Here is a 25,497-nt window from a genome sequence, read left to right as displayed (position 1 = left end):
CAGTGAGAGATCTTTCCCCCTCCTCCTTTTTTTCTTTTCCTTTAGAGAAAGAGAGAGAGGGAGAGAGAGAGAGAAAGCCACCCAACCAATTTCTTTTCTCTTTCTGGTCCTCGCTCCATCGCTCCATATTGAACCACAGCAAGGCAGGCTCCCAACATTGCCTTTGGATGCCAAAGCCTTCCCCTTGGATGGAGAAAAGAAAGGAAGGAGAAAACGGAGGAGGGGGTGATCTCCCAAAGGCCCTTCAATAATCGCCGAGAGGAAGGAAGGAAGGAAGGAAGGAAGGAAGGAAGGAAGGAAGGAAAGCATCCCCCTCCCTCCCTCTCTGCCCAGCTGCTCCTGGACCTAAGACTTTCCATGGAGCCATGATTGCTGGCTTGGAGGCTGCTGGCAGCCCAGGCGACGTTGTGTGCGTGCGGCGGGGGTCTGAGTGTGAGTGAGTGTGCAAGTGAGTGAGTGAGTGTGCAAGGGGACTCCCTGCCACCGCCTCGGCCCCAGCCCCCCTCCGATCGCTGCTTCTGCCCCCCGCAATGGGGCCCTGGGCTCCAGGGGGGTCCCTCACCCCAGCCCCAGACAGACACACAGCATCCTCCTAGGGGGCTCTTGTGTCTGTGTGCCTAAAGAGGCACTGAAAGAGAGAGGAGAGAAGAGAGAGAGATCAAGGCAGGTCAGAGGAAAACCCGAGGTTAAAAGAAGAAGAGGAGGAGGAAGAAGAAGAGAAGGAGAGGAAGAGGGGGAGGAAAAGGAGCAAGAGGAGGAAGAAGAGAAGAAGGAGAAGGAAGAAGAGGAGGAAGAAGAGAAGGAGGGAAAGGAAGAAGAGGAGGAGGAGGAGGAGAAGGAGGGTGCGTGTTTGGCGAGAGCCCTGTCTTCCTGGTCGCCCCACAGCCGGAGGGTGGTGGGGGGAAGATCCGCACCAGAGAAACTTATGGAAGAATGAAGGAGATGGTGGGTGGCTGCTGCGTCTGTTCCGATGAGCGGGGCTGGGCCGAGAACCCCCTGGTCTACTGCGATGGCCATGGCTGCAACGTGGCTGTGCATCAAGGTAAGCCCCCTGCTGCCTCCCCATCCCTCCAGACCCCTTGGCCCACCCTCCTGCCTGCCTGCCTTCCCTCCCCTCCAGCCATGCCTCTTCTTTGCCTTCTCAACCCTTCAGGCTTGGGAGCAGAAATGGGTTTTGTTTTGTGTCTGGATGCTCCTGGACGCCTGGATGGGGAGCTGAGGGTCAAACCAGGATAGCCCCCTCCTCAACCATCCCTAAGTTGATACCTTTGCAAGCTATGGAAGTGGGGGGGGGGGGAGAGAAAGGAGAGAGGGGCTGGCTTTAAAGAGTTGGAGCTGGGTGAGATGTATATCATCGTCGTCGTCATCTTCATCTTCTTCTTTATCATTATGTTTACCACCATCATATTATTACTATTATTATTATTACACTTGTTATTATTGCAACCAACCCGCCTCCTGCTCTTCTTTTTCTTCTTCTTCCTATCATCATCATCATCATTGCAACTAACCAGCTTCTTGTTCTTCTTCCTGTTGTTGTTGTTGTTATTATTATTATTATTACTATTATTGCAACCAACCAGCTGCATCATCATCATCATCATCATCATCTTTTTCTTCTTCCTGTTATTATTATTATTGCAACAATCAGTTTCTTCTTCTTCCTCCTCCTATTATTGTTATTATTATTGCAATCAACCAGCTGCTGCTGCTGCTGCTTCATCATCTTTTTCTTCTTATTATTATTATTGCAACCAATCAGCTTCTTCTTCTTCCTTCTATTATTATTATTATTGCACTCAATCAGCTGCTGCTGCTGCTGCTTCTTATTGTTGTTATTATTGCACCTAATCAGCTGCTGCTTCCTATTATTATTATTATTATTATTATTATTGCAACCAATCAGCCTATTATTGTTATCATCATCATCCATCCATCCTTGCAACCAACTAACCAGCCCCATCCTAATGCACTGGAAGTAGTTCTGTTCCTATTGTTTCATAGGAATGGTACTGTATTCCAAACAGGGGGAGGCTGCAGATAAACATTTTGTAAAAGCATTTAGGAAGAAAGGGTTTTGTTTGTATGGAGGCTAGGAGGGGCAAGATCTTAGGGCTTTTCCTACCTCAGCTGCTAGGTCTATGTGCCTGTTTGTTTATGGCTTTGTTTTCTATTTGGGGAGCTTTGTTTTTCTATTTATTTATTTATTTATTTTAAAAATTGTGCATCTCTTTTGAATTGCACCCAGCTGGATGGGGGAGGCAATCTACAATAGGGGCAGACAGAAGAAATTTGGGGAGGGGGGTATCGATGGGTTGTGATGGTGGTGTGTGTATATAATATAATATAAAATATATTATATTATTATTTTTAATATAAAAATTAGATTATTATTTGACTTCGCTTCTAAGAAGCGTATGGCAGTGACCTCGGAGTGTCTCCCTGGGCTTCCTTCCGGATTAGCAGGGTGCTATTATTAGCTGCCATGGAGCATTGTGTGTCTCTCTGTGTGTGTGTGTGTGTGTGTGTGTGTGTGTGTGTGTGTGTGTGTTTTGGATTTTCTTTGGCAATGTGGCAATGTGGTTGTCTGTATTGTAGCTTGCCATTTTAAGGTAGGCTAGTGGAGGAGGACATCTATGTAGCAAAAGTGGGGGAAATGCACACATCACTGTCTAGAAAAGGACACCTTTTGGAAATAATAGAGCTGACGTGTGAGTGTGTCTGTGTGTGCAAGAGGGAGGGAGGGTTCAGGCTCTTGGCTGCCTCTGTCTCTGGTTTCCTGATAGTAGATCATTAACACTGGAAACAGAAGGGTGAGGAGGAGTCACCTCGATTGCACCCTGCCCCACAGATGTAGGGTTATTAATGTCAACCCAGGCCTGGCTGTTTTGTTTTGCTTTTAACCCTTTCCGATAGATCGGAGTTGTCTGGATGCAAACGGAGAGCACTCAAGCTTACCTGGTGCCGCTCTGTACATTGAGACTCTAGACTGAATGATCTGATGGCAACACCTGTGTTTGTGAGAGAGAAGCCCTCACTTTAGGAGATGATAATCGTACAATGAACATGGAAGTGCGTTGGGATACTCTCCTGCTTATTTAGCTGAGTGCGGTCCTGGAGTTCAGCCCAAAGGCCTGCTGCGATGGCACTGAAGTCTGCTAATCCCTGACCCCAGAGCTCTTAGCCCTAACATGAAAGGTTTCTGCTGTCTGGAAGACAAGAATGGGAGGGAAAAATATGACCACTCTGCCCATGCTCACAGGCACTCTTTTCCCATTGTTGTCATTGCGTGCCTCAAAGTCATTTCTGAATTATGGTGACCCTAAGGCCTCCCAGCCTCAGGGGAAAGTGATGGCAAACCTCCTCTGAACAAATTTTGCCAAGAAAACCCCATGATAGGTTTGCCTTAGGGTCACTGTAAGTCGGAAATGACTTGAAGGTACACAAGAGCAACAAGGCAAACATATCACGGGCTTTTCTTGGCAAGATTTGTTCAGAGGAGGTTTGCCCTCATTTTCCTCTGAGGCTGAGAGTGTGTGACTTGCCCAAGCTCACCCAGTGGGTTTCATGACCAAACTGGGAATCAAACCATAATCTCCAGAGGCATAGTCCAACACTCAAACCACTGTGCAATATTGCTGCCTTCTCTTCCCCATGTCAATACCTGTTCTTTAAACTGGCATTTGAGGCTTGGTCAAAATGTAGAGCCCTGATCCACTGAGATGATTCTTTAAAATTATTATTTTAGCTGCTGCTATTATTATTATTATTATTATTATTATTATTATTATTATAGCTGTTTTTTTCTTTTTATGAATTTTATATAGATAACATTTATTGCTAGCTGCTTTGAATGGCAGATAAATAGAAATCTCTATTGGATCATCTGTCTAGATACATATATACGTAAATCAAGGCAATCATTTGTCAGCCATATCATGAGACAACATTACTCACTGGAAAGGTTGACAATGTTTGGTAAAGCAGACAGCAGTAGGAAAAGAGAAGAACTACATTACAAGTAGATTAATTTAATCAATGAATCCATGGCCTTGAGTTTGCAAAACCTGAGCAGAGCTGCTAATAACTAGGGCTTTTGGAGGTCTCTCATTCCTAGGGTTGCCATAAGCTGAAGGTGATACGGTGGTAAATAGCAACCACAAATAAGTTTCCTCCAGCCAAAGCTTTTACATGTAATGTGGTTGTTAAATATGTTCCCACACTGGTTCTTCGTAATAGGTTCCAGCACTTTGTTTGAAATCAAGCCTTGTTTGAAGCTAAGTCCCATGCGCTAACTTTGATACTCCCTTCCTTCAGAACCATCAGAGCATTAAAAAAAAAGCATCTATGTAAATAAATGAGAAAAGAGGCTTTTAAAAAAGGAAAAGAAAAAAAAACTGCTGTCAGGGTGCCAGTATTTTATAACCAAAATAAGAGGAGGACTGTGACTTAGTGGTAGAGCTAACTTTGTATTAAGTCTACAAAAGTCACTAGAGGGATGGGAGAGTTTTTAAAAACCTTAGTAATCTTTAACAGACCTAGTAACCTACATTTCCGCATGATTAAAAGGGCTCTACTATTAGCATGGAAATGCAGCCTGCTACCTATCCTCTTACAACATTGTATGTGTGTATGTGCCTTCAAGTTGCCTGTCGACTTACGGTGACTCCATGAATTCCATTGGGATTTTCTTAGGCAAGGAATACTCAGGTGCGGTTGGACCATTTTCTCCTTCTTAAGTAGAGCCTACAGTACCTGGTATTCTTTGGCCGCCTCCCATCCAAGCAGTAACCAGGGCTGACCTGCTTAGCTTCCAAGATCAGATTTGGTGCCTTTAAAATATTTTAAAGAAAAAAAGGGTTACCTTCTACTAGAGGAGAGAGCTGACAGAGAAAGAAAAAGTGTTGTTTCTGCCTGTCTACTGCATTTATGTTCGCGTTAAGGGCTTTCCTTCTTTTGGAACTAGTATGGAAATCAGGAGGACTTTGTGGCATTGCAAGTGCTCTCCTACATGAAATCCCTAGTTGCTTGCAGCCACCAGACTAATGATTAAGTACAAGGTTGTGTGGATAGGGCACATGTTTTATTCCTCACAGTCTAGGCTTTTTAGCTGGAAAGGGGAGATGGTTGAGTCCTCCTTTTCCAGCCTACCAATTTCTCACAAGGAGTTTTGTGTAGTCTCCTGTATGGAGTCCCTGGTCATCTGTGGTTACCAGCAAATACTGTAGTGGGATGCAAACCCAGGGTCAAGCACCTGTGTCCCATTCAGAAGGTGCCAGGTTCAGTCTCTCCCATGTCCAGGTAGAGTTGGGGAGAACAACTGTCTGAAAGTTTGAAAAGCTGCTGCCAATCAGTGGGAGAAGTAAAAAGTTAGAGAGACTAGAGTACTGACTTTGAAAATTTACTATTTTCCTGCCTTGGAGGAGCAGAATATGTAACCTAGAATTCCCATGGACTAAATCTATGCCACTGACCTTCCTTTCCTTGAGGAATCTGTGTATCTACTTTTTGATTCAAGGCTAGGCCACAAGGATCCATATGGTAAGATTGTCACTTTTATTTGGTGCTGTACAGAAGTTAGAAATGATGCTGTTTTCAAAGAGAGAGCTGTGTTACTCTCTTTTGGTTTTAAAAGGAAAGGAGGGACATTTTTAACTGATTATTTTGGCATGAGCTATTATAGACCCACTTCTTCAGATGCATTGATGGAATGCAACCATGTTACTTAAACTGTTGGTTTGGAGACTTGCACTGGTTCATGAGCCATCAGCTGATTGGTCCACAGCACATTCCCAGGAAATGAGGAGAATATGATAACCATACAGCACAAATATGTGGAAATTCCCTGGCACACAGGGAAGAAAATGGTTGGCCCGCCATATTAGATAACTTGAGAAGCATTGGAATACCGTCTTCAATCCACAGTTGTTGAAGTTCAGTTGTGTATTTGGGGAGGTGAGATCAGTGTGTAGTGGTATGCAAAAGAGAGAAATGGAAAGGATGCAGTATCAGATGCAGTCCAGAAAGGCTACCAAGCTATATTCTGCAAACATGTCTTAGGCACATTCTAGTATGGCCAAAAGATAGGAGACTTTCTAGGCAATATGGGTCATCACTGTGCACATTCCTGACAGTGGTATCTTCATAGGATGGGAATAATAGAAATAATCCCCTTTAATGCAAAGGAATGTTTCTGCTAGTCAGTGCATAGTAACTTTTTAGATTAGAGATCAGCTAATACTGGAGAGTTCAAGACTAATGATCCCCTTAGCCATGATGCTCTCTGGACGACGTAGATCCAGGCAATCTCCCTCAGTCTAATCTATCTGACATGGTTGTTAGGAGAATTAAATGCAGAGGGAGGCCAAGCCATTTAAGTCTTCTTGAGCTTCTGGAAAGAGACTGACAGCTCATGGTTTGAGAACCTCTGGCTGCTATTTTGCACATGCAAACACACACACACTGACAACTGTGGAACATTTCCTTTTAGATGGGGCATTTACACTTGGCATCTATAGGTAGTTGCCAGGATCCCAGCACCTTGTCAGTAGTCACTGACAATTCCCATGGATCATTTTTTCATTGTTCATCCGCTCTGAACCTAGCTACCAGTTTAATTTCCCAGAATGCCTTTGATTTGTTGTCCTTTGGAATCATGGAGAATTAAAATGGTGGCTAGATCTGGCTGTCAGGCACCAGCCAAGCCTTCCAAAGCCTACTAACAGAGGAAGGTTTGCACTAGAGACCAGTTTGATTGAAGCCCAAACCTAGAGATAGGCCTTCTGTGGGGAGCTCTTCTGCTTTTCCTTCTATATCCTTGATGGCATGCTCCTGTTCCTCAGGAACAAAATAAACCTCTTGGGGGCAGCCATGTTTCTGTATTCCTGTGTTTGTCCTATTGAACTATAAACAGTGAGAGAGAGTTATTTTAGCATAAAAAGAGGCAAGTGAGAGAAGAGATCAATTTCCTCATGCTCTGTCACTTCAAGCAAACACACATTGAGCCTAACTCAAGACAACTAGCCTTTTTCTGATTTAGGCCCAGGAGGCTGCATTCACACTGGAGAAATAACCCGGTTTGGCACTGGTTTAACTGCCCTGGTTCAAGGCTACAGAATTCTGGGAGCTGGAGTTTGTTGTGGGGCCCAGAGTGGGTGCCAAAATGGGTTATTTTTGCAGTGTGGATGCAGCCAGGGATGACTTCATTTATCCAGGAAACAGTGATGGTGATGGGTGTAAAAAATGTCAGAATCCTTCCCTTTTGAGAGTTCACTTTTAGAAAATAAGTTGGCTGTTTTGCTTTTTTTATGATGGCTGAGGTTTATTGGGGGTCTAAAACCAGGGTTAGGGGCCACATACATTTCCGCCACTCTTGACCTAGACTGAGAACAGGCAAAAGCAGTGGAAAAGCAAGAAGTAGGAGCGAGAGGCATTTGCTGAGAGGTTGAATATTGGCAAGGGATTTCAGGGAAGAAAAGGAAACGGATTAATTGGAAGAAATGCAGATCTCCTTTTGAACCACTTTGGGTGTAATTTCTGTTTTTCCCACTCAGTGTGCACAAGTGTTTAAGAACTGCTTTGCTGGATGAAAATGAGATCCATCTATTCAGGACTTCCATTTCTTGCTGACCACTGCAATCAGCTTCATCTGATGATTACAAGTGTTAGCAATTTTTCCTCTAAGGTGTAGCCATGTAACAAGGAGTCTTGTGGCACTTGAAAGATTAGGAAATTTATTATGGCAATTATGGGAAATATTTTCTATGGCTAGAGTCCACTTTATCATATGCACAAAGCATTATGTGCAGTTGATAGGGGTGTAGTTGGGTGTGGGAAGGAATGAGAGAGACAAAGAAATATATAAGCAACATGGTTGGAGAAAAATGAAATGGAAATAAATAAGAAGAAAAGACTGGGACACTTCCATGACTTAAATATAATTGTATAATGATCACCATAATAATCCCGAAAGCAGTGCACAAAAATATCCTAAACATCCTGGCAGTAAACCAGTTTATCAGCATGATAAAATTATAGTTCTATCTCAGTTAACAAAGTAAGTATGTTCCTGAGCATTGCTTCTGGAATAGAAAATTTGGTAGCAGAGGCAGGAATAATATGGAAAATATAAGGATAGTTTCCCACACCACAAAAAAGAAGACAAATTCAATATGTTTCAGCAAACTCTTTGTTAAACTAACTAGATTCTGAAGGTAGCTGCTGTTTACCTTGCCTGTTGTGGGTAGTGTACACAGCTATAGTAAGATCGGCTACAGTTGAATCCCCTTTTTCCCCAGCTGAAACTATTGCATTCTTGCAGCAGACTGCTGCTGCAACTCAATACTGAATATCTCTGTTTTTCCAGCCCTCCTCTGCTAGCCTCCCAATGCTGATGCTGCTAAAAACGTTCAAACTACACAGAGTAGAAAGAGGAAAAGGGGGAACTGTGTGGGAATTAAAAGACTATGTAACAAGGAGCTTCTTTGTCAGAGGCTTGGTTTCTGTTTCTCCCTGTATCTCAGTTCTGGCCACTATTGATAGAAACAGGTAAAAACAGAAGGAAGAGAAGGAGGGTTTGTACTCATTGTTGCCTGGATACAATATTTGTTATTTTGTTTATTCAGTTTTTTCCAAAATGGGATTCCAAATGGGATTTTTAAAAGATCTAGTTAAAATATTAATTTACAAAAATTAAAAAGAATTAAATATCAATATTATTTTTTAAAAAACATGATCAACACAGCTAAGAACACTTAAAAGCATATTTAAACTATAGTTACAATAAAATATTTTAAAACACAGCACACTTACTTATACACACATCACAGCTCCATATAAAATCCATCTTTTAAAGCAGGGGCGTAGCCAAGAAGGGGGTCCTTGGGGTCCAGACCCCCCCTTCCGTTAGATAAAATGAATGGTGCATGCCGCCGCGCCACTGCACCCAAGCCCCATTATAATGGTGGCACTTAGTCTGGACCCCCCCTTCCCAAAATCCTGGCTACGTCCCTGTTTAAAAGGAACTGAAAGGAAGTACCTTTTCTTTTCCTTTGCCACCTTAATCTAAATTCTTTCTTGTCTACATCCTTGTGCTGACATCAAGAATGGCTAATTTTTTTAAAGAGTACAAAATTAGAAACATCTGAGAGGAAAGAATAGATAACTGTCTCTCAGCACTTACTTGGACATCTGTACTGATACCATAAGCCCGTATAGACAGGCCAAAATAAAGCTGCTTTGGGTCACTTTGGAGGTATACTGTTTAAATGATACATGCATCTTAAGAGGCCAGAAGCTGCGCCAAAGCTGCACTCACACACGCACATGTATAGTAGCTTATATAAACGAACATGTGGATTTTAATATCAGAATTTATGAGAAACAGAACATGATGTCGTTGACATTGTCTCAAAAACAATACTGACATTCTAATGAAAGAATCAAAGAAACTGGCAAAGGCAGAGCTGTTGGCTGAGAGACAACTTTCCAACATCACATTTTACAAGGCCCTTTCAGCCTCAATGAGGAATACCAGAAGGAACTGTAGAATGAAATCTCCTATATGAACAAATCTATATAGACACATCACAGGAATCATGACCAGGCATTTTCTGCTCGCCATTCAAACCAGGCAATACAGGGCATCTCTTTTGGGGTGTCTGGCTATATGGACTCTATGCTCAAATCATAGGCTATCAGCACTTAGTTACTTATGGGATACCAGTGGCTTCTTATGGAAACTACAGTCCCTTGACAATCTCCCAGAGAATACCATCCTAGATCCTATGCATGCTGAAGCCTCTTTTACTAACATCCCCTGCAAAGATGGATTGTCAGAAATATCATTCCAGATGGCACTACAAGACACAACTAACACCAGACTTTTTCTACTTGCCACAGTTACTTCAGTTTTGGAGATAAGATGTATTTGAGATCAATGGCAATACTATGAGTACTTGTGTGATGTCAACATATTCATGGTTGCCCTATAATAAACATTTTTCAGCTCTTGTCTTTGAAAGCCTCTCCTTTGTCTGAGATACACTGATAAAATATCATCTAGAATCACGGTCCTAAATCCAGTTTCTGGTCCCAGCTAGATTAGTTCCATTGAATGCATGGGTTTCATCTCAGTGTTGACTTTAGCAAATGATTCAATGTGTATTTTCTAGTTGTGAAAAACAGTCTGATTTAGACTGTGGACAGGAATCACTTGATAAGTTTTACTAGGGCTTCACTGATTTCATTTTATAATCAATCTCAGCATAAACTAATCCACACAACTGGTTCACCTTCTTGATATTTCTGTGCATCTGCTTAATGGACAAATAAACAAAATGTTGCAACAAAAAGCTAATGGCCATCACATAGAACTACATGCTTCCAGGTTCCACACAGAAGAGACCACAAAATCCATTGTTTATTGCAAGTTCTGTGATACAACCAACACAATATATTTAGCCTGGAAGTAACACAGTACAAAATCCCCAAGTTACCTTTAACACATCACTAGAGAATAATTACTTTTAAAAAGAAAGAAAGAAAACCCTTAACTACTTTTCTGTGTAACAAGCAGTATTTACTTAAAATGATTTCTTGGAGCATTTTATGGGGTTTGTTATTGTTGCTAATATTAGCCCATTACTTTTAGTGTTTGAGAATGATTTTTTATTTTTACCAGAAAGGGAGCTAAAAAATAACAAGTAATTCAAGATGTTCTTATTTTTCTTACAATATGAATGGTAATAAACTGTTTGGGGGGAGGGGGAAGCATCCTTTATAATGCGTTAGATGTTAAATGACTTTTTAAAAATAACACAAACTTTTACGTAGAGAGATCTTGTAGCACCTTTGAGACTAACTGAAAGAAAGAAGTTGGCAGCATCAGCTTTTGTAGACTTAAGTTCACTTCCTCAGATACATTTGAGGAAGTAGACCTAAGTGTACAAAAGGTCATGCTGCCAACTTCTTTCTTTCAGTTAGTCTCAAAGCTGCTACAAGATCTCTCTACATACTGATTTTACAGACTAACACGGTTTTGAATCAACTCTTTATGTTTGTCTATTTTGGGTGCTACACATTATTTTTGACATCAGAAGACACAGAAAGGAGGTAAAAGTGACTAAGGAGAAACACTCTTGCACTTTTCGGAACTACCCACCAGCAATTCTTTCTTCCCTAGTTTAAAGTTTTGCATTACAGTATCCTCTCTTTCCCTGGTGAATTACTGTTTTGTTCACTTGTTAAAAGAAAGCAAAACATAATAAGAGGAATAAAAACAGAGCATGGAAATTAGAAGAGGCATGAAAACACCATGTGAGAAGTTGTATAAAATAGAGGGCCATGGGAAATCGAGGCCCTACTCTTACTTGCAATGCAAACTATGTACCAGATTATTATAACAGAAAAACAACGATATGAGTATGAAGTTATATTTCGACCAACATCAGGATAAACACTTATATGTCAGCAAAAAAGGACATATAGCAACATAAAATTTGCATGTGCTGATAGATCACCTATAATTCACTTTTCACCATCGTGGAGTGATAAAGTGACCAGTGTGCCTGCTGAATCTGCTGTGGAGGGGTTTGCTATGGATGGACAATTTCAGTTGCTGCTCCTCTCTGCTTTTGTTTATTTTATCTTTAAATCTGGACATGAACTGGGCAACACTCCAAAATGTCCTCTGATGGTTCTTCAAACAGAGGGCAGTTCTGTAAATGAAGGGACATGGCTATCCTAAACAGTATTCCCTTCTTTCAGTGTCAGTTATCCTTTCCCCACCCTCTGCTTAGGGGTGAAATTGATTGATTTTGAGAATTGTGTGACACTCCAAATGTCGTTGGACTGCAGCTCCCAACATTCCTCCCCGTTGGCTGTGGTGACCAAAGCATCTAGGAGTTGCAGTCCAGCAACACTGGGGAAGGGACTGCACAATCCCAACCCCTGCTCTCTGTATTTCTTTATATGGGCATACCCTCCCAACATTTTACAGATTAAAACTGGAACACATGTGGCCAAGCAATATCAGAGTGTGAACAAGATGGCAAAAGTTATTAATAATAGAAAATAGACAAGTTAGGAGAGGCTGCAGCGGTTTGCTTTTGCCTGAACCTCCTGGGAAGAGCACAATTCTACCCCCTCCTCACCCCACAGATGAGTAGCTGAGTTAGATTTGCACTTTGAACTCAGTTTGCAGCAATTGAAGTAAACTGAGGACAAAAGGAAGGAAGTGGGAACAGGAAGGACAAACTAAGACATTTCAAAAGCAGGTGAAAAAGTAGGACAATAGTGGGTCAATAGGGACTGTCCCTGACAAATCAGGAAAATGGGATGATATGATTGGGTTTTTTTTTTTAATTAAAGTTCATGGGGTCCATGCACAAAGGCCAGAATACCTTCAGTTACCTCTGCACTTCATAGCAACGCCCAGTAGCTGTCTGCACATGTGCCATTGTGCTGACTGGCATCACCATCACTGGTGCAAGTTGCTCCCTCTGAAGTCCTTGCATCAGTCTCATGGCTGGGTGCATCATTGTGATCTCAGAGGGAGTGACCCACACTAGCAGTGGCAGTGCCAGGTGGCACAGCAGGATGTGCATGTGAAGAGCTGCCTGGTCTCACTACAATGTGCTTTGGATTCTCCTGCAAAATCTAGACCAAAAGGCGAGGTTTTTAAAAACTGTTTTAGGCAGGGATAGGGTGGATTCTGGATGCAGTGGTCCAGTGGTTAAGACACTGACTGACAATTACAAGATCTGCAGGTCAAGGCCCAAGAACCACGCAATGGAGTGAGCTCCCATCAGTAGTCCTAGCTTTGCCAACCTAGCGGTTCAAAAGCAGGTAAATAGGTACCACTTCAATGGGAAAGTAACAGCATTCAGTGCAGTCATGCTGGCTACATGACCACAGAGTCTTCTTTAATCTACCTTTATTATTTCTATCTTAAGGGTGGAAACCCATAAAGGTTAATTTTATTTCATTTATTTTATTTTAAATGAAGCTATCTTAAATGTAACGGAAATGAATTATTTACATTTCTAGTTGGCAGATTTTTATCCCAAACAATCTTTTTTATGTGTATTATTTTATTTTTAATGTTATATTTTATATTGATGCTGGTCTTTGACCGTAATAAAGAATTTCATTTCATTTCTTTAACAAGACATGAGCACCACACCCTACAGTTGGATACAACTAGACAAACTTTACTTTTGGTTTTCCTTTGCTATGCGTAACTTGTTGGGTTGTATATATTTAATTAAGTGGTTTAGGATTTAGTGATGTATGCTGAATTCAGTATTTTAGGAATATCAACTTTCAGTAAAAAAAAAAAAAATCCCAATCGATAAAACTGAGGAAAGAGTTTCGAAATCTCAAGAGCTGAAGGTAAGAGGGTGAATGGAACTCCTGTAAGGAAACATTGCTACTTGATTGTAAAGCAGGGTGGTTTGAGGTCAGAAACCAGCTTATTCCTCCTCCTTCCCCTCAATGCCAAAAATATTAGCAGAAAAATAAGACCTTTGTCCGCAGTGAATGGGTGGACATACATGATCTGCCAAGTGATAAGAGGATTTTTGTTTATGAATCATATGCTGTTTAACCACTGAACGGATTGTTGAAATTTCAATACATTAGTATTTCACCAAGCATTCAGTTTAGATGTCTTTTAAATTTTTGACATACTGAAAGAAGTGTAAGATAACTTACAATTAAATCTGCAAAAGCTACCACTCATTCTTAGAAAAGCTGTCTTTTAATATTTCCTCATTCTCTGCTATGGAAAAAGACCAAAGCCAAAAAATCTCCTGGAAGTTTTAAAAACTTCCGCGTCACAGCATCAGGGTGGTTCTTTGGTGCTGCATTTAGATGACACAGCACCAAAAGGAGCACCATAAAGCCACAGTGCAGTGGCTACGGCACCTTTTCCAGGATGCAAAAAGGAGCTACTTTATACAGCTCCTTTTTGCACTGCAGAAAGGCCAGATCAGGGCCACAGCGTGTGGTTGCGATTCTGGTGAAGATGGAGGTGGCTGCAGGATGCCTCTTAAAATTTCCAGGAGATTCTACACAGCCCCATAGTTTTCTAAAATGCTAAAGAAGGTTCTGTGCATTTTAGGAGATGTCCTACCAAGCTATTAGTTTGTTTTGTAGGATGAAAATATGTTTATATGAGGACCATATCCTCCTGATTAAGAAGAATGATAAGAGTGGCTTGCTAGGTTTTGGACTAAGGCATTTCCACCAAAGAAGGAAAAAAAGAGAAAATGTTTTAGAGCAGGCATGTAGATTCAAGACCACCTGTGGACCTTGAGAACTTTCTGTGCAGATCCCAAAAAGTTGACCAAGTCATATCCACTTTTCTACTCAAGGTTTCCATGATCACTGTTTTTGCTGAAGGATCAGAGAGGCTTTCACCTACAAACCTATATCTCAGCAGGCAGAGAGGAGAGTTTTAAATTAGTCTGTTCCTACATGCTAAAGTTGTCCATGTTCATGTGTGTGTACAGTGGTTGTGTGCATGTGTGGCTGCAATCCACAAAACAATACTGGATTTAGTTTTTAGGACTAAGAAGGATGTGTACTCCCATTTTAGAAAGTACCAAAGAGTTCTGTCCTTTGGATAAGATTTTATGGTATTCCGGAAGAGATCTGTCTTATTACCTCCTTGGTGGCATTTAAGAGGGGACTTAAGTTAAGACTGATCTCTTTTGACGAACTTACCCACGTAACCTTATGTAAGAAACATCTTATAACCTTATTGCATTGCCACTGATGATGAGTTAGTTTTTCAATTAATTGTTATTAATTATACTAATGTGTTTTTATATGTATTTTAAATATTGATGTATGTGTTTTAGTGGACTGTAATCCCACCTTGATCCATCTGGGAGAGGTGGGAAAATACAAATCAACTATTATTATTATTATTATTATTATTATTATTATTGAAATGCTACAGGATTCTGGAAAGCCATATTCTCTAGTTCTGGCACAATCTGGAATAATGGCATGCTCTATTCTTTGTCCTAGTCATCAGAAAGATCCATTTGCTGGGGAATTCTTTCTTTCTTGGGTTGCATTATTGATCTCAGTGACCAGTGAAGAAGTGGGGTGGGACTCTCAAAACAGAAGTGTAGTTTAGCATGCTCCTTTAGCTTTATTTGGACTTAATACTGAGATACTCCCTTTGTATGGCAAACACACACACACACACACACACACACACATCTTTAACAGTTTGGCATCTTGAGAAGTGGCCTTTGGATCTCCGCATTAAGCACAGAAGCGGAAAATTGGAGGGTCCCATGAATGCCATCTATTCCCACCCCCTGGTCAATGAAGGAAATCCAGAACTTGGGCACCCCAAACAGATAGCCCTCTAGCCTCTGTTTGCAGGTCTCCTATGAGGGAAAGGCCACAACCTTCTAAGTCAATAGTTCCTTTGGCAATCTGCCCTAACAAACCAGGACTTTCGCTTAATTTACCCTCCTGTTATTTAAGTCCACTAGACTAAGTCCTGCCCTCTGGGACAGCAGAGAGCACATCTTTGCTCACTTCTGTACACATCCCTTCAGGCATTTGAAGAGGGTTATCCTTACCCCAAAATGCTTTCTCCAGGTTAAATATACTCACTTCTTTCATCATAAGACTCATTTTCCATACCCCTGGCTATCTTTGCTCCTCCCCTGCAACCATTTCAGTTCAACTATTGTTATTTAAGTGAAGAACTTGGAAAAGTTACTTTTGTGGCTTACAACGACATCCTACATCCATTATAGCTGTCCTAGCGGCAAAAGTCTGGGAACTAGAGTCCAAAAAGTAACTTTTCCAAACTATGGAAGTGCACTATTCTAGATGGCCAGTGCAGAGCAAAGTAGAGTATTACTTGGTAGTTATTGTTCTATGAGCTATAATCACATTCGCTTTTTCTACTCCCAGGTCAAAATGCTAACCGCTACTTAGTAGTGAAGTACTGTAAACCAAGCAAATTTATTTCTACTGGGTTTATATGGGTACTTTATTTCTGCTTCAGGGGATATCCAAGGAACTAAGGTGGGCACTTTAGCATTTCATCTTGACTAGTGGCAATGTTGCCTAATACAAGGCAGAAAACAATTTGCGGAATGCAAACAGGAAAGCACACATATACTTCCTTCGAATCACATGGGAACATTATTCCTACATCTCTGACCACTTTGACTGGTTCTCTGCTCTGAACAACTATTCATATAAACTTCGAAATCGACTTGTTTACTAGGTAAGCATGCCAGTTGCCAAAGGCAAAATCCCTCTTCTTGAAAAAGAAATGAAAAGGTAACTCCTTGACAGGAGTGCTATAATTGTTATGGGGATATTTGGGGAGTGGGACAAAGAAGTAACCACTTCAATTGATTTTAAAACCAGGTGCTTTTCTGTAACTTTAATCTGAAATAGACACAAGAGTGGGACTTTGAACCTTGCTGTGTATCCCTCATAACCTCACAACTGAAAGGGTTCTCCTCCAAATTGTGGGTAAACCCTAAACATACTGAGCATATGCACAGTATTTTCCTCTCTCTGCTTTATAACCGCAGCTCACTGTAGTCAAGTTTTCCAAAGATTAGTTTCCTGATTAGAAATCAAGACTCCTAAGCTAGCCCCAAACATGTCATCTTTCATATTAGAATTATTAGGTGCAAATCTCTCAAAATGCTTCCTTTTTTCTTGCCAAACCCAGCTTTAAATGTTAATATTTAGAGAGTTGTTGTAATTTCCCCTCTTCATCAGTTTGGGAATTGGAACTTTGTTTACATTTTAAAAAAATGTGTCCTCATATATAGAGAGTTGGATCCAGAATTAGTCACACTTTAGAGTAGGCCCACTGAAATCAATGAAATGTAAATAGGTCTGGCTTAAATCCCATTTATTTCACTGGGCCTACTATGAGTATGACTACTATAAATCTAGTTCTAGCACTCTGATGTCCTTTCACCCCACCCTCAAGCACAGACCTCTTTTTATTTTGACAGGCCTTTGGCATTTAAGCCAGTTACTGTTGAAAGCAGTTGTTGTTTCTTTTTACTGAAGTGTTTTAATTGCATTTGAAGCTGCCTTTGTTTTTATTCAGATTTTGATATTGCTAGCTGTACTCTTCTTTATTTTTTTAGGAAAAAGGCCAGGATATCAATTTAATAAAGAAATACGATTGTAATTTTCTTTTGCTCTCTTCCTTCCTTTCTTTGTTGCTTTCCCCTCTTCTCTTTCCTTTTCAGAGAAAGGAATATTAAACCATTTTCAGGGGGACTGGGTTATTCTTCATCACCCCTTGCTAAAGCAGGACCAAAATTGCTCTCTCTCTCTCTCATCTGCCAGAGCTTTTATATAGTTTCTGTTTTCTATATTTGTCTGGCCTCCCAGGATTTTCTGGGGAGGAGGTTGCCTCTCTTGGTTTCATTGCATGAGCACATTAAAAACATCAGCCACACTTCTTTTGCTCATGTTCACTTTCAGACCATAGACAGAGGCATGAAGAAAACCTGTTCGGTTTGCATCTGGCCTGGGTTGTTGTAGGCTGCTATCCAACAACATCAGCAGCTGCCAACATTTTGGAAATCCAAAAGAGAAGGAGATTTATGTTCTTTCCACAGATCTTGGAAGTCCCCGCCTCCTTTTCCTCACCACGCCACTTATAAGAATTGCTTTGCTGAAAGAGAACAAAAATCCATCTTGTCCAGAATTCTGTATTCTAACTGAATGATTCTAGAAAGCTCTTAAAGAGACCACAGACATTAAGGTCTTCCCCTCACTATTTTGATCTCTACTTCCACTCACTATTTTACTCTCACCCCGCCCCCCCAAATATCCCAGATAACAATTTCCCCCCAAAATGTTTTCATCCCCAAAGGTACATTTTCCAGCCTCTGGTACTGATAAATCTACATCCTCCATTAAGGATTTGATCTTCTGCCTTCCACACAGATGCACACACAAGCCATTAATAAATACATTTGCATTTGTGCCCATTTATACTCAAGCTGGATTAGATTCAATAATGCATGCTAAGAGCAAATTCTTTTTAGATGCTTCTTCTGTACTTAAGGCATACCAGATGCCTCTACCATCAGACATAGTGAAATACTTTGTTCAAAGTGGTGGGTTTGGGAGTTTTAGTTTCAGTTCCTGGCTTGTGTTGTTATGTGCCTTCAAGTTTGGATTTATGGTGAACCTAAGGTGAACCTTGCAGGCAAGAACTGTCTGAGTGGAGTGGATTTGCCTTCCTCTGAGGCTGAGAAAGTGAGAGTTGTCGAGGGTCCCCCAGTGGGTTTCCATGACTAAGCGGGGACTCAAACCCTGGTCTCCAGACTCATAGTCCAGTGTTCAAACCATACACCACGCTGGCTCCCAAGCACCAGATCCCATCCACTCTTGGAAGCTAAGCAGGGTCAGCCCTGGTAGTATGTGGATGGGAGACTGCCAATGAATGTCAGGTGCTGTTAGCTATATTCAGAAGAAGAACTGTAAATGACAAAACACTTTGAGTATTCCTTGCGTAAGAAAACTCTGTGAAATTCCTGGCATCACCAGAGGTTGACAGCAGCTTGAACACCGTTCCTTGCTGACTTAGCAATGAAGGTGAGAGTGGCTCTACATTATGCCGATGTTTTGCAGTGTAGGAACTCCACTCTTGCATGGTTATTGTAAGTATATCTGATAGTAGTGTAGGTATGAGTAGTAGATAGATAGATAGATAGATAGATAGATAGATAGATAGATATAGATGATGATAGTTTTTTTTTTTTTTGATAAAATGTGCCAGGTTCTTGGGGCTGTGCTTTTATCTTTTTTTTTGTTTTAATGTGACTTCACTGTTTTTTTTGTTGATTGATTGTTGGTTTGTTGGTTTTTTAAAACTTTGTTTAGGTTCATTTGCCGTGCTTGCTTTAATTTGTGTTAAAACACTTAGATATGACTCACTGGAAAAGACAATATGCTAGGACAGGTGGGGATGTAGGGAGAGGAAGCTGCATATAGAGGGATAAATTCAAGGAGCCTGCAGGACCTGAGCAGAGCAGTTGAGGACGGGGTGGGTGGGATTGGAGAAGCCTCATTCATGGAGTCACCAAAGTAAGTTGACCAGGGCAGTTAACAAAACTGCCCTATCGGTAAAAGAAGGAAGGAAATAAGTCCATTTTAGCTGGTTTGTTTTTAATGATATATGGTTCCTGATAGATTTAAAAAAAAACATTTTCCTAAGTCATTTGGAAGACCCAAGGTAGTGTAGTGGTTTAAGCATGGACTGTGACTCGGCTCGGCCATAAAACTCAGTGGGTGACCTTGGACAAATCACATTCTCTCAGCCTCAGAGAGTGGCAAGGCAACCTCTGCCAAGAAAACGCCATGATCTGGGTCGTCATAGTTGGAAATGACTGAAGGCACACACAGCAACAAAGTCATTTGGAAGGTGATTGGGCTGAAAAGACAAACTAGTGGAGCATGGAGAGAGAGATTTGTGGCACTTTACAGTTGTTGTTGTTGTTTGTTATTATTTATAGTATTTATACCCCTCTTCAGCCAAAGGCTATCAAGCGATTTATTAGGGCAAGAAATGTACTTTCGCATTATGGGCAAGAAATGTACTTTCGCAATACTCCACTTCAGAGTTCTCTTACGGAACTGGACAGGGCCTTCTCAGCCCTTATGTCTTGTCTCTATGAACGTTTGGCCCAACCAAATGCACAAAGTCATGTTGTAAGCTTAAAGCTCCACTGGCTTCTTCATCAGGCAAAGGTGTTAAATGTTGCTATGGGATTAAATTTTATTTCCTGGCTCAGCTATGGAACCCGCTGGGTGCCCTGGGGCAAGTCATACTCTCTCAGCCCAGAGATGCCAATGGCAAACCTCCTCTGAAGAAACTTGCCAAGAAAACCCCAGATAGGGTTGCCTTTAAAGTCACCATTTCAGAAAGGACTTGAATGCACACAACACCACGAAGGTATCACTGTTTTGTGATTTTAGATGTTATTTTGCTACATGACCATCACAGGTACCCTGGATATCTCCTACCAGAACTCACTGGCTCCCGTCCACTCATTTTGAGCATGATTCAAAGAATGGGTCCATACCTATGAGCCCTATCTAAAAACTCAGGTAAACAGGCCGCTGCATGTGGTTTGTGTTGGACTATGACTCTGGAGATCAGGGGCAAGTTACCTCTCTCAGCCTCAAAGGAGGCAAAGACAAACTCTTTCTGGACAAATCTAGCCAAGAAAACCCCATCATAGGGTCACCTTAGGGCGTGCTTCTCAGTTTATTTTCTGTCATGCCCCCCGGAAGAAGAAAACATTTCGCGCCCCCCACGCGACTGTAAATAGTATCGTCCCACTCACAAGCATGCTTAGCATTTGAAACAGAAAGGCAGCCCTTGTGCCGGCAAACACATGTCCCACTCACAAGCACGCTTAGCATTTGAAACAGAACAGGCAGCCCTTGTGCCACAAACACATGTCCCACTCACAAGCAGCTAGCATTTGAAACAAACAGGCAGCCTCGTGCCGGCAAACTACATGTCCCACTCACAAGCCGCTTAGCATTTGAAACAGAACAGGCAGCCTCTTGTGCCGGCAAACTACATGTCCCACTCACAGGCACGCTTAGCATTTGAAACAGAACAGGCAGCCTCTTGTGCCGGCAAACTACATGTCCCACTCACAAGCACGCTTAGCATTTGAAACAGAACAGGCAGCCTCTTGTGCCAGCAAACTAAATGTCCCACTCACAGGCACGCTTAGCATTTGAAACAGAACAGGCAGCCTCTTGTGCCGGCAAACTACATGTCCCACTCACAAGCACGCTTAGCATTTGAAACAGAACAGGCAGCCTCTTGTGCCGGCAAACTACATGTCCCACTCACAAGCACGCTTGCATTTGAAACAGAACAGGCAGCCCTTGTGCTGGCAAACTACATGTCCCACTCACAAGCACGCTTAGCATTTGAAACAGAACAGGCAGCCTCTTGTGCCGGCAAACTACATGTCCCACTCACAAGCACTCTAGCATTTGAAACAGAACATGCAGCCTCTTGTGCCGGCAAACTACATGTCCCACTCACAAGCACGCTTAGCTTTTGAACAGAACAGGCAGCCTCTTGTGCCGGCAAACACATGTCCCACTCACAAGCACGCTTAGCATTGAAACAGAACAGGCAGCCTCTTGTGCCGGCAAAACTACATGTCCCACTCACAAGCACGCTTAGCATTTGAAACGAAAAGGCAGCCTCTTGTGCCGGCAAACTACATGTCCCACTCACAAGCACGCTTAGCATTTGAAACAGAACAGGCAGCCTCTTGTTGCTGGCAAACACGTCCCACTCACAAGCACGCTTAGCATTTGAAACGAACAGGCAGCCTCTTGTGCCGGCAAACTACATGTCCCACTCACAAGCACGCTTAGCATTGAAACAGAACAGGCAGCCTCTTGTGCGGCAAACTACATGTCCACTCACAAGCACGCTAGCATTTGAAACAGAACAGGCAGCCTATAAGTTGGAAATGACTTGAAGGCACATGTCAACAACACAAAAGAGAACTTAATCCTTTACCCAAGCATATCCGTCTTGTAAGTTATTAGTTCCAAATATCAATGCATTAGTACATTAAGGCTTTATCAACCAGCTCCTGTCATGCTGCAGTCATGCTAAAAAATTAAAATGGCACCATATCAACTTGATTTGCAGTTACCACCGCATTGTCTTTCATTCGCATGACAGGGGCTGCTGCCCCAATTGCTTCTCTCCCTGTCCTCTCTCTTAATTCCATCCTCCTCCCTTGTGCTTAACCCAGCAGCCTTTGGGGTTTTAATTTTTTCTCAAATTTTTTCACACAATTCCAGAATTCTGCAGCTCTAATTTTAAAAAATCTTCAAACTCCAAGGCTTCAGAACTCCAGAATTGCGTGGAAAAACAGACTAAAAAAAGCAAGTGAAAGAAGAAAGGGGGGGGGGAGGAAGGGACACTGACACCAATTGCACTAGAATGCTGAAGGTTTTTCGCACCTGAGGCACTGCGCAATTGCAGTTTCATCCACAATTTCCCCCATGAATGAAAGGGATGGCATGGGACAGAGTAGCTAGGGGAGGGAAGTGGCTCATGCAATCAGCATTGCTGCCTCTTCCCAGGGAATCACAGTCTAAAAGCCACATGTGGTAAAGCCTTAGGCCTCTCCAGACGGGCCTTTGCAGCGCTCCCACACGTGCTAGGGTTGGCGAGGGCACACCATCATACGCGCCTCACCCCTAACACGTGACGAGGGTGTCAAAATGGCGGCACCCTGTACACACGGCCCACCATTTTGACGCGAGAGACGCTTAGCGTCCACACGTCCCTTTCATCATTGTGACGCTGCAAGTGCGCATTGGTGCACTGTGCGTCACAATGCGCCGCAAGAAGAACCCGCTTTTTAAGGGTTCTTTTTGCTGCACGAGGGAGCCGCACAGTTTGTCGCTGCAGCTCCCTCACGAGCAAAACAAGGCGTGGATAGACCCCTTTTTGGGCAGTCTGTATCCCGCCTAGGTTAAGATAGTGGTTAAGATGGCAATTCAGACAACTGTAAGGTCGGAAGATTGGCAGTTCAAAACCAAGTACCACGTGACAGAGTGAGCTCCTGTCACAAATCCAGTTCTGCCAACCTAGCATTCAAAAGCATGTAAAGTGCAAGTAGATAAATAGGTACCATTTGGTGGGGAGATACAGCACTGTGCAGCTTGCTGGCCACATGGTCACAGAGTGTCTTTGACACGTGGCTCTTTGGCTTAGTAATGGAGATGAGCCCACCTCCTACAGTTGATTACAACCAGACATTGATATCAAGGGAAACCGTTACCTTTACCTTTTTAAGATTGTATCAGCAAAGGATAACTTCTCCTCCTTTTGCAGTAGAGCTATAATTTTTGGTTGTTTTTAAGTTGGGGAATGGTGGCACTAAGTAGTGGATGAAAACTGTTCAAATAGTGGTTTATGCTGTTTGGCTGATACTGTCAACTTGGTTCAGCTGTGGGTATCAAGGCAGCAATGAGGTGGACAGGAAGAAAGTATTTGTACCACAGGCAGAGACTTGTAGCAATCAGCTGTGTTTTTTAAAGTACCTGTTTTGGTTACATTTGAAACCGAAAGAAAAGAGACTTTTTTTACATTCTTTATCAATAACTACTTTTGTGTTTTGAATCACTATGGTAATTAATTACTTTTAATAACAACTTTCCAAGTTCCAAGAGCCACTTTTACAGTTTGTATCTGTAATGGTATCCAACTACTTTGTGGTTTAGGATCCATATGTGTTATAATTATTTTTAATTAGCAATTTCCAAGTTCTTCTTGTCAGCATGACTAGGTATTGAAATCATCCCAGTACCTTCACTATGGAGATATATAAATACTGTAAAGAAAGAGTTGAGCAATTTAATTCTGTTCCATCCCATAGATCCCATGCTATTGGCAGAGGTGATCTGGCAGCCTTTAAAGAACGCTCTTCCTGAACAGGAGAATTAGCAAGTTTGCATTGTGGGCCTACACAATTACTGATTCCTCCAAATGGAATGGAGCCACTGGCTTGCATGATGTGGCCTGATAGCTACTGACAAGTTCCTGTTTTGCAATAGCAGACTAGCACAAGTTGTGTAGATCTATGGCATGATGTTTTGGAAGTTCAGCCGACTTTACTTGAAAACAAGGAAATGCTATTCAGGGATCAGCTAGATTGGTAGCTGAAGTAAGAAAGTGGTTAAATATAGATGCAAAAATGCTCAACTATCCCCAATTCACATTGTTCTTCTTTTCTTGCAGCATGTTATGGAATTGTACAAGTTCCCACCGGACCATGGTTCTGTCGAAAATGTGAATCTCAAGAAAGAGCCGCCAGGGTGGTGAGTAGAAGCTGCAATAGTGTGCAAAGCATTGCCGTACAAAATCAGACCCAAATTGTTAGATGAGCCCAGCATACTGTTCACAGCAGGAGTTAGCAAGATGTGTCTAGGAAACAGAATGTGAAGTCTGTAGCCTATCTGGTTCCCTGGAAGGCTGGTGTATACTGCCCATGAAATTGGAGGCTCCATCCTGTGGGTTACTACAACACTTTATTCTTTGCAGTTCATGCCTGCATCATCAGACATTTCCTCCGCAGATATGCACATGTTGTTCCAAGAACACCATTTAGGGTTGGCTCAGTAACAGCTTTACTCTCTTCATTTTTTATGACTGCATGTGAGCCCGTGTATTTTCAGGAGCATCAACATTTCTCTTGTGCTTACAGACTTCACATACTGAGCGCCTGTTATTGGAAAATAACAAGGATGTATGCCCAATATATAGATAGGTACACAAAAGGCTGTTTGTTTAAAAAGGAGAGAGGAAGGATTTGCTATTGGGAATGAAATTTAATTTTGAATAGTCTGAAGAATTGCCCTTCTCCCCCCAAGGATGCCCGCATATTAAAAGCCTTTGATGGCTGATTCCTCCAAATGAAATTCCTCATAAAGGCACAGGACTTGGACAAATGGGGTTTTGTTTTGTTTTGATGAACCCTGGTCAGTTGGCAACATTACCCAATGAAAGTGTAAAGGACATACACCACTTAGGAAATTAGACAAGAACTTTATTGTCTCCCTTAAACTAAAATGGAATACAGCAATTCCTGACTTCAACTAAGTCCACTGCCACCGAGTGGTTAAAGATAATATTTACAAACCCTCTTCCCCTTAAGGCAGCTTTGTTGGGTCTGATGCTGACTCCTACTAATTCGAAACATTATTTTTCCCCAATCCTAGCTAAAAGCCTCCTGAAGCCTGACATTTAAAAAGAAAACACTGTGTTCCTTATTTCTCCAAAGTGAAAAAGGATTGCAAAGTTTGTGCTGTCTTTCACTCAGCTAGTCCCAAAGGTTCTACCAGATCCTTTTGCATAGTGATCTTCCAGACAACACAGCTATGTCTCTGAAAAAAGGATTGTTTGAGAAGTTACTGTTTTGACTATAACTCCCAGAATCTTTCACCCAATATGGCCATGGCTCTGGGATATAAGATATGAGCAAAATCATGATGCTGTAACAGACAAGGATAGCCACAAGAGCAACAGGTGCATTCACAATACTACACTACACTGTTATAGTGCTATTTTTCTATTTTTACTGCTATGGGTGTTTTCTGTTGAATTCTGGGGTTTTTAGTTTAGGGAAGCCTAAGAACTCTCTGGCTGAGAATTCTAAATATCCTTCCTTATAATGCAAATCCCAGGATTCCACTGGAGGCAGCTGTAGCAATAAAAGTGGAATAATAGCACTATAACAGTGTAGTGCGGTATTGTCCAAAGATACAGGCTTTTAGTAGCTCTCTAGCATAGCACTATATGTGCCCCATTTGCCAACCTAGAAGTGGGAAAACATGCAGAGAAATCTTTTCACTGTATGCTCTCTGTGAAATGAGCATGGGGCCATTGTTAGGATGATGCACACCCAACTGGTCATA

At 41.9% G+C, this 25,497-nt stretch overlaps 1 protein-coding gene across 4 annotated transcripts in view; it reads left to right on the top strand.

Annotated features, from left to right (window-relative positions):
• Positions 1–309: 309 nt before the first annotated feature.
• Positions 310–25,497, top strand: part of MLLT6 (MLLT6, PHD finger containing) — a 111,042-nt gene continuing 85,854 nt past the window's right edge. For all 4 annotated transcript variants that reach the window (XM_042475895.1, XM_042475896.1, XM_042475897.1 and 1 more), the window contains exons 1-2: positions 310–1,042; positions 23,822–23,901. In XM_042475895.1, coding sequence (XP_042331829.1) covers positions 934–1,042; positions 23,822–23,901 — 189 coding nt within the window. In that variant the 5' untranslated portion in view covers positions 310–933. The remainder of the gene's footprint in view (positions 1,043–23,821; positions 23,902–25,497) is intronic.

Source organism: Sceloporus undulatus, chromosome 6 (genome assembly GCF_019175285.1).
Source record: "Sceloporus undulatus isolate JIND9_A2432 ecotype Alabama chromosome 6, SceUnd_v1.1, whole genome shotgun sequence".
Classification (NCBI taxonomy): domain Eukaryota; kingdom Metazoa; phylum Chordata; class Lepidosauria; order Squamata; family Phrynosomatidae; genus Sceloporus; species Sceloporus undulatus.
Note: the sequence above shows the minus strand (reverse complement) of the source record. Positions and strands in the feature narration are given on the sequence as shown.